Consider the following 10,942-nt stretch of genomic DNA (forward strand, 5'->3'; position numbering starts at 1 on the left):
GCAGTCCGTTGACGCATAAAAAATGCTTATGCGGACCGCATATGTAGTCTAGGTTCAAAATAGGTTCAAAAATATTTAAATCCCATTATGGACCCATTATTTAAATACGCAGACCCAAAAATATCCAGAACCCATTATATGAGTCTTGGACCCATTATAAGCGAAATTAAGAAATTTCACAGCTGTGGGTACAAAAAAAATAGCCATTGACAACGAAAGAGTAAGAATGAAGAAATACTGGTCAAATGCGATGTCAAAAGAGAGCTCATCACGATGCAAATCTTCATATGACGTCAGTGAGACCACATATAAAGCCTCAATGATTGCAAGCTCGAGATTAGGGGTCCAAACGGATCAGATAATGGTAAAACCATATTCGTATCCGCTTTTAATTTTTGGATACGGATCGGATAATGGTAAAACCCTATGTCCTTGCCATCACCGATCAAAATCGAACTCGTCGTGTTAGATGGCGATTTCCCATCCGATGGCACAGATGAATGGACGAGTGAAGAATTCAAGAAGTATGTCATCCAGGAACGTGCCGGGAAGAGGCCATTGCTTATGGGTGATGTAAGCAATATCACTATGAGAGACGGGGAAGTGTCAATCGGGGAACTTCAGTTTACTGACAACTCGAGTTGGATTCGTAGTCGCAATTTCAGGATTGCAGTACGGGTTGTGCAGGGAAGTTATGAAGGGCCCAGGATCAGAGAGGCCATGACCGATAAGTTTGTCGTTCGTGATCATCGGGGTGAATGTACGTAATTTTATCTTTTGATATTTATTTGATGAATTATTCATTTAATTTTTTGGTAACAAAAGTAGTATTTACTATTTTATAACCAGACAGAAACATAAAACTGATCTCATTCTTAGATTTAATTAAAATAGTTGATGTATATGTATATCTAAATACTTAATTTTGATATGACTTAGCAATAACACGGTTAGATGATCCCACCATCCACGTGATAACTAGATCAACAAAATGATGAATTGATATGTAAATTTTAATAATAAAAAAAACAAAGATATGTAAATTACAATTTAAAACACGACCTTGACCAATGACTTCTTTAATTTCTTATCTTTTGTTCTATTCATGTACTAATCTAATTAACCTTACCAGCCGTGACCAAGTGCGAATCCACAGCGGATTAAAAATTTTGAACTCTTACCATTCTGGATTCAGCCCATATGTTCAAGGCCCAAGGTTCAAATCAATTATACCCTAGGACATTTTTTAATGTGTATAAATTATTATTTAACAATAAAAATAAACGGTACCTGGGTTTTTATGATAGCATGCATAAACAAAAAAATCTCAAAAATAGATACATGAACTCATGAAGCAGGCTATAAGTTAACTATTTTTTTCAATGGAAATGGACTTCGGTTTTTTTATTCAAAAAAACGTATGAACAAAAAATTGAAAGAGTGGCTAGATTTTACTCTTTTTCTAAAATATAATAAACACTTTGATCTGAAAAAAAAAATTACTTTCAAAACTTAAAACCATTTCTAACTCAACTAAATAAATTATAATGCTAACCACAACTAGTCCCGCTCCAAAATATACAACCTTTAGCCATTTTAACCAAATAAATAATAATGCTAACAATCCCATAAATATAGTGACCTACTACCATGAGCTCTCAAAAGATCACAGATATTCCCTGAATCAATAATTAGTAATGTAGTGAAGTTAACAATATGAAATGTTATCTCGATACGACATATTTTGACTGAAATATACTGACGACATATTTCGATTGAAAATTCTGCCAACATATTTTTAATTGATAGAGGATATTGTACTTGTTGAACCATGTAGGGGCAGTGATAGGCCTAAATTATATACATATTTGATCTGATTTTTATTACGAAATAACACCAAATATCTTGTATTTTGAATATAAAGTGAATATAATACACCTTGGATCAAGTTACTGCGTTTGTTTGGTTTTAATTTGTAGGAAATGAAGAAAAATGAAAAAAACCGAAGGAAACTGCTCATTGCGGACACACGGTTTGTGATATGGCCAAAATAAGTACTTAGATGGATTTCTGGACGCGCGCCAATTTTAAAAAGATATAATAAGCTATACATCAAAATCCGTGCGGATGCACGGATATCTATGCGGACGCACGGATCGCGATGCAGCCGCACTCTGGTCGCACAGGAAAAGTCCGAGCCTAGTGCGGATCTCGATGCAACCGCAGTGCGGATGATACTGTAGCAGTGCGGACGCACTGTATCACTGTAGCAGATGGTGAAGACGCAGTGCGGATGGTACTGTAGCAGTGCGGGTGGCCTGGCCGCACTGTAGTATAACGCATAACTGGAATCTGATCTTAAAATAGCCATAACTTTTGACTCGTAACTCCGATTTAGGCTTGCGACCACTTTTTGGAAAGCTAGGAAGAAGATCTACAACATGAGAAACTAAAAAAGGAAATTTGGAGTCAGTTGGACGCACAAAACTCGCAGACAGCCAAAATTACACGTTTTCAACACGGTTTCTATTTTTGGCGCACCAAGGACACGTTTTTACAGCCAAATGTGGACAATACAATCCTGGAAAATAATCCAAATATAACACCCACTAACTCCACTTCCTAGCCTCTTAATTGGGCATGATTCTTGGCTATAAAAGAGGGGGTTTATTCTCCATCCATCCTCATCTCACACAGCATCTCTCACATCATCCCTTCCTCTTTCATTCTCTCTCTATACACAATACTTAACGATAAATTCTGGAGAAAAGGAAAGCTTTCAAGCAAGGAGAAGAAGGGTTTCCTGAGCAAGAAGTCGACAAGATAGAGGTTTTTGATTTGTTAAAGGGTGTAACTACTTCTTTTATTTCATTTCTTCTTACTTTGCCAATTTTTGTAATGGATCTCTCCATGAGGGAGTAGTTCTTTCTCTAGGGGTTTAGGTCAATGCATGAACTTGTTTAATTGTATTTTATTCGGTTATTTGTTTCTATTATGATTGTTTTATGGGATTTGATTGTTAATTTCTGTGATTTATTCTTTATGAATTTCATTAGTACTTGAATTATAGTTCACCTGGTTAGGTTTATTGAATCAAAGTAGCTTGAAATCATGTTATATCATGTCTTTCCGCTTTAGTTTATTAAAATTCTAGCATTGGTCTAGGTAAGGAAAGTACTAATTGAAACCATAAACATACATCTTAGGATTTGGATTAGAAGCGACCGTACTTTGATATCCATAACCGGAACTATAGAAATTAAGGGTTAGGGTTTGGTGAAGAACGACCGTGAAGTCAAACCCCTACTTGGGACACCTTAGAACAAATATTGTGAATTACTTTGAATTATGTGTATTAAAAATCCCTCTAGGTAGTGACAGCCCTAGAAATCGAGGAACATTAATCCGTTGACCCAAAGTATTTGTATCAATATTTGTTCCAAAGGCTAACACAACCTAGGTTAGAAACCCATCAAATCATACATGAATTCAAACAAATACCAAATAAATAGAGTTAGCAAGGGATTGTAGACCAAAGACCCCTAGATCTCTAAATCTTGAAAGCAAATCAATTCCTTTCTTTTACTTTTATTTACAATTATTGTTTCAAACTCCTTTCTTTTGGGTATTGAATCCAACCTTAGGAATTGTTAGAACAAAACCCCCCCCAATTTACTTTTATTGCATTTTACTTTATTTTATTTTCTGAAATTTATTACTAAAGTTTAAACTAAGTTTTTATCGTACTCCCTGCGGTTCGACACCTCAAATACTACTTTGATAGAATTGTGCACTTGCAATTTAACTCAAACGTGTGTTAAAGGTTTAAAAAGTACATCATTGTACTGAAACTTTGCACCATACTCTTTGGACGCATCAGGCAGAACTCAGATTTGAAGATATATGAGTTGTTCAGTTTGACCTCTTTAAGGATGAAAGATTAAAACTTTAATTTTTCTTAAGGAGCACTTGTTCGTTTGGTTGTAGGATTAAAATATATGTTTGAATGTAGGAGCACTTGTTCTAGTGGATCGTTAAATGGAGAGAAATACCAAGCGAAATTAAGAAATCTCGCAACTATGGTACAAAAGAAAATAACCATTAACAAAGAAAGAGTAAGAATGAAGAAATACCGGTCAAATGGGATGTCAAAAGAGAGCTCATCACGATGCGAATCTTCATATGGTGTTAGATTGACGAGTTTGTCGCTTGAAAATCATTGCTCTAGATCGGAGAGAAGAGGATGCATTATTTTGCGTTTGGGTTTACATTTGAGTTTCTGTGTGGGGGAGAGAGAAAGTCAACATTAAAATATTCAAAAGAATCAGTTGTTCCTTAAGAAACAGGGACAAAGAGGTAAAAAGACTTCATAAAATGTTCTAAGGATGTCCTAAGGAGGTAGATTTGCTAAGGCGCACAAATGATCTTTTTAAGAAAATGACTAAAGAGATCCTTAAGGAGTTGTGTTAATTTTAGCCAAGGAGAATTTGTTCCGCTGGAATAGACGAATTAAGAAGTAAAGGAGACTAAAGAAGGGCAACCGAAGAGGTACAAAGAAAGCTAAATACTGTTTGTATTTTAGATTTTGCTCTGCACTTTCTAAATTTTAAAAATTCTCTTTTATTTTTTCCACATAGTCAAATTGCTAGCTTTGAAAACTGAAACGTATAGTCAATGAAATTCTTTAAAATTATTTTATTAGATATAGGAGGACTAATAAATATAAACTTTTTTTTTATTGAATTCTAGTACTTTTTATGAAAATTTTAAAGTATGAGGGTGGTTAGCACCTCCTGCCTTAATAGCTTATGTTCTGCCCCTGGAACCATGAACAATGCAAATCTAGTATTGTATGTACCACAAACTAAATAAAATAACAAAGACGTTGTGTTATTTACATGAAAACAAAACTAATGGAATCATTAAGTAACACAAGATTAAGCTTCCTTAAGCTTTTTTTAACCTCCTTTAGCTTTTTAAATTGCTTAATTCTTTCGAACACTGGCTTTTTAGCGAGGATTAATATTTCGTCCTTTAGCCTCCTTTTGTCTGAATCTTAATCCTCTGTCCGAACTTAAGGCACCTCTACCTCAAAATTAAGACTTCTTAGCTTTTATCTCCAATTTAAAACAACAAAACATGAGCTCTTTAGTATGAATTAAAATTTAATCCTATTTGTTTTGTCAAACAACCCTAATAAAACAAGCACTCAACTAAGATAATAAATTCTAATCCTAAACTCTCTGCAATCTAATCATAACAGCTGTCATGTAATATTTTAATTGCAAATAAAAATAACATGTCAAGAAAGACCGCAAAACAAAAACAATAACAACAATAATAAAGATTGAAGAAAATAAAGTATGTTGTCTATTTCTCACCTCGAACTTAGACATCAGGAATTGCAACAGTTTAGCCACAGTAAAGACATCTGAGTTTCAATAAAAGTGCAGTTTTAAAGCATGTCGGATGACTATAGTGATGACATGGAAGAACTATGATCTCCATCCTACTAGAATAGCCTATTCGTTATTTGAGATTTAGCTATTATAATAAGACAAACGATGACTATTTTTCATTTAGTTATTCTAGCTATTCTTCTTTTGCAACCAAACATACTCTTTATGTCTCGCACCATACAAACTCGACAGTGAGGTGATGGAATGAGACCACATATATATAAGCGCTAATAATCGGAAACTCGAGACCCATTCTAGGGGTGGCACTATTGGTGGCACAATCTAAAACTTTGGATCAACAACATGTTTCATTTTAAAATGTCCAACTTTCAGCGATCTCAACTAAATAAATAATAATGCGAACACTATATCACTGAGATTTCCTAAGCAAATTTTAACAATAAATATAAAATATTGTGATGATCTCTCAATGTATCACAAATAATTTACAAATTAATTGCCTATATTTTTGTGTTCTCAATCATATAAAACGTTACCCCATTACGATATATATTAATTGTAAATATTTACAATATATTTCACTTTGAAGTATTGACGAAATATTTTTATTGTAGTACTGATATTATATTACAATTATTGAACCATAAACAATACAAAACTAGTTATACGTACAGGAGATAATAAAAAAAGAAAATTATATCACATTATTTACATAATCTAGTTAATAAAAACTACTCATATAAAATAATAATTTAACAAGTTCCGATTATAAACTCTTCGATCCGATGGATTCCTTCGATCCATTATAACTACTCTGATATTTTAAATAAAAATTGAACTTACATATCAAGAAAAATTACAACAAATAATAATGAAAAATGTTCTGGTTCCCCGAGCCATTATACCCGAGTGCGTCCCCCAAGTAGTTTAATAGAAAAATCTTTCAATATTGTTTAACTTCTATTTCCAGCACTAATATCCAAACATTTAAAGCTATGTTTATAACATTTTAAAATGTTACTCGCAAGCATATAAACCTCTGTCTGAAAGAATTTCTATATAGTTTTAACTCTTAACTACTTTTGTCTTCAAGCAAAAAATGGAAGTATTCTTTTCACCCACTCTTTTTTATTTTTTCTCTGATCATTATAATTTATTTTCCCGATGATTCTGTTGTTCTAAGCAATAATCTTTTTCATCTATTTGACTAATTTTCAAAACAAACAATTATTGAATTTTACGGTTTCTTCTATTTTTAGAGTTATGCAGGTTCAAGCAAATTGGAATTACAATATGGATTGCTTGAATTGAAGAAATCATGAAGACATTTATCAAGAATTTAATTTGTAATATTTTAATCTTGGTAAAGTGTGTTTGATGTTGTTTTACAGGATACAAACGTTGATAACGTTTGTAAAACGTTATAACGATTTAACCTGTGAGAAAGCTCTAACGAACAGCTTAATCAAACTAAGATTTAATCACAAACGTTACAGACGTTTTGTAAACGTTGGTAACATTTTAATTAAATCCAACCTTTCAAAAATTCTATTTTTGATCAAGTTTCCACAGAGTCCCATCGTTGGTAACGTTTTAAGTCAAACAGTTCATTTCTGAGCTGTCTCTATAAATAGGGCTTCTTCCCAAAACATCTGAGCCGACCCTAACTTTCAAAAACACTATTTTTCTGTGAGCTTGGTTTCTCCATTGTTGATTGAGCTTAAAACTTCAATATCTCTCAAACAACCTCAAACCAACTTCACTAATCTTGAGTTAGATTAGGTTAGAGTGAGATTTAGAGTGTTTCTCTTGAGGACCTAAACTTTGAGACTTCGTTCTCTACTCTAGTTGGCTGTGTGACTTTCCGTTGGTTTGTAAAGGCTCACCGGTTCACAAGTTGTAAACCTTTCTCGTTGGGTATAGAAATGCGCACTTAGAAGAGGTTGCGACGCCCAGGAGACGTAGGCCTTTGTTTTGCCGAACTCCGTTATCACCTCCACGTGTCAAATTTCTCTAAACTCATCTATTTACTTTGAATCGCATTTATTTTGAGTTTTTGAGCGATTAGCGGTTTTATCTTAAAAATAATATCCATGAAGAAATATTTTTGAGTAATTTTAAAGTCATTTGTTTTTCTTAAAGTAAAACTCATGAGCACTTTCAATTTTCAAGTTTTTAAATCTCAGTCTACAACCATTAAAATTTTTAAGGCTTTGTACATGAGGTTTATATGCTTTGTAAATGCAATGTTATTGTTGAAGTCTATATGCCTTGAAGTGTTTTTTATTTTAATTAATTAAATTCTTTATATATGAGGTTTATATGTTTTATTCTAGACATTTAAAGTGTTATTAATGAGGTTTATATGCTTGTAAACAGAGGTTTAAATTATTTTGAAGCAAAATAAATAAAAAAACTGAAAGTCACAGAGATTTAAAGTGGTAAAATAAATTACGACACAAATATAACTCGAAAGTTATTCTTCATGGATCTCATTTGAAAGAGAAAATCGGGTAAAAAATGTTCATATTTTTATATTCGCATAATTTATCATGGATCGTCGAGAAAATGAATGAGAATGATTGAAGAAAAAAAAAAGTGGATGAAAGGAATCTTTTCATTTTTGGCTTGAAAATAAAAGTAGTTAGGAGTTAAAACTCTACATATTTAAAATTTTAATGCTTGCAGATAGAAGTTTAAATGCTTGCGAGCAGTATTATAAAATGTTATAAATAGAGCTTTAAATGTTTGGATATTAGCGCTGAAAATGAAAGTTAGATAATATTGTAAGTTTTTTTCTGTTAAACTACTTAGGGGACGTGCTCGGGGATTTTGTTTGTGGTATAATTATCTGGCTCCAATAATAATAATAAAGAAAGGGTTAAAATATCTGTCTCACATTTTTCTATTTTATTATTGGAGTTCAAACACAGACGACCCCAACCATAACGAAATTTTTTATTAATACCCTAATTTTTTTTTACGAATCTATCCTCGATTTTTTTTAATTTCTTTGTGTATAGTTGAATAAAATAAATTATTAAAAATCAATGTCAAATCCTTAATTAGTGTTATATTTAGACTTGTGATATCTAACTGACAAATCAAGTTAAAGTTATAAAGAGTTACGACATTACTCATCAATATATCAAATATCTTATTTTTTGACATACATCCTAAACAAGAAAAATAAAACTCCACAAAATTATTTAAATGAAAATATTAAGATATCTTAAAAAAAAATAAGGTGGACCGCCCTACTAGGGGGCGGTTAGGTCCTTTGAGTGGACCGCCCCACTAGGGGACGGTTGGGGTAGTTTTGAAAAAAAAAAAGAAATCGAGGATATTTTCATTAAAATCTATTTTTTTTAGGGTATTAATAAAAATTTCCGTAGATTTGGTGTTGTCCTTGATAAAATTGATAGGCTTGTCTTCGTTTATTCCAGTTTCCTCAATTACTTCGAAACTAAGAAAATATTAGGTCAGATTTTTTATTGAAACAATGAAGAATTTTTCTAGTCCATGTCAAAAGAAAAAAGAAATGTGAAACCAAACTTAGGGTGGAATATAAAAAATAAGGACTTGATACCAACCTTTCTTTCGTAAAAAAATATGAGAAAACAAACTAATTAGGGTGGAATTTAAAAATAAATCTAAGTGATAATTATTTTGTATAAAAAAATGATTACAAATTCTGACCCTTGTAAAATTTTAATATTCGTCCACTAATTTGTAGTAATTTAATTTATTCTTTTCTATTTGTTAAATTAAAATAATTCTGCGTGGTTACCAAATTTGACTATTTACTGACTAATTATCACATTCCACAACCAATCCGCATGTGATTCATGTGGGTGTCGCCTTATTTTCATGTTACTTATAGTTACTGTCTTATATTATTATTTTCTGATATAAGTTGGGACAAAGGTTCAACAAATACAAATAACTTAATTAAATATAATAACAAATATTGATATAATTCAAAGTAAAAAAAAACGATTAATTTAATGACACAGTTATTTGTATTTTAATGGTAGTAAATTAGATGAAAGATGAGGAACAAGAAATTTAAGTCCATTGGAGCATTTGTTTATGAACCCGAAAAAAAAAAATGTTCTTTGTTCTTAAAAAATAGGACATTTTGTTAAACTTTTCATATCCAAAAGGCCTACATTTTATTCCTGCATTTCTTGAACCGGTACTTCCTAATTCAGAAATTCTAGAGAGCATGTTTAAATGACTAAAATGCGCCTGGCGTAAATGCAGATTTTACCAATCATATTGGGCTAATACACTTTTATATTGGGCTAATAACTTTCATGTTGTGGCCCATGAGAGCCAGTTTCATTCAATCTAGGTTTTAGCCCAATATGATTGGTCCATGGGCCGTCCCCTTTTCGAATTTCAATGTCTGCTACTTTTAAATTTCGTCACTGAATCAAACAAATTTCCTTTTTATTAGTGAATGGACTTGAATGCATTCGATAGTCTACCAATCATATAAGAAAATTGTAATAATATAGACGGGATCAATAAGTTCTTTAGAAATTAACAAATCCAACAACAAACAAGTGTGAAAAAAATCCGTTTATGTGTAGCGGCCGAATGAATTTCTTGCTTACTTACAAATGTTCATCAAAATCCAACAACATTAAATTTGGATAACACTGGGATTAATTTGATTTGAGAAATACAAGTAAATCTGGACACTGCTCAAATAGTAAATCTATTGCTACCAATGGCCCAAGAGGAATCCAGTGAAGACACTTTCATTCAGGATTTTGGAGCTGGCAACCCTGAAAATCAAATGTTTGGCGAAAAAATTAATCATAAAGAAACTGTTAATTCGAATGAATTAGCTTAGTTTAGTTTTAATGAGTATTTTGTAATAGGATGTTATTGGAGGTTAGATGTTTCTTTTTATATAAGTTGTTTATTTTTATCTAGGTTGGTTCTTGCTTGTTTGCGCTGATGAAACTTTAAACATTGTATGACTTATGTATCTGATTTTGGTATCTATTTCAAATACCAGCTGATCAGGTGCATTTTTTATTTCTTAATGAAATCGGTGAAAATATCAACTATTTAAAATAAAAGAAATTGATTGGGGAAATATAAAATTCTAAATTAAATTACTACAAAAATAGTATACGAACTTAAAACTTCAAATGGTCAGAATTTCAAGTTCGATCCTAAGTTTGGTTTTTCATTATTTTACAACTAAAAGGTCGGGATTTGAAATTCTTATTTTTTTGAAGGATCAAACTTTCGAATTTCTATTATTGAAAAGACGGATTTTCAAATTAATTCGTACCCTTTAATGGAATTCGATCATATCACCTAAATAACTCAAAATCTGAGTTTTTTTTTTTAGAAACCAAAATTTGAGTTTAGATTCAAATTGTCAGATCTATTAATTTTTGCACGAACTTTAGAAGAATATGTGCATTTCACTTCGGACCGTATAAGTTTGGATTATGATCAGAAGGTCCGGATCTAATTTCATTGTTATTTTTTGTTTC

The 10,942-nt window shown here is 31.8% G+C and overlaps 1 protein-coding gene across 1 annotated transcript; it reads left to right on the forward strand.

The window, feature by feature from the left end:
- Positions 1–426: 426 nt before the first annotated feature.
- Positions 427–768, forward strand: LOC144565529 (protein SAR DEFICIENT 1-like). Its single transcript, XM_078315321.1, has one exon. It carries the CDS (start codon positions 427–429, stop codon positions 766–768), a length of 342 nt encoding a protein of 113 aa, XP_078171447.1.
- Positions 769–10,942: the final 10,174 nt, after the last annotated feature.

The sequence above is a fragment of the Carex rostrata genome, chromosome 14 (assembly GCF_964058835.1).
Source record: "Carex rostrata chromosome 14, lpCarRost1.2, whole genome shotgun sequence".
NCBI classification, from domain to species: Eukaryota; Viridiplantae; Streptophyta; class Magnoliopsida; order Poales; family Cyperaceae; genus Carex; species Carex rostrata.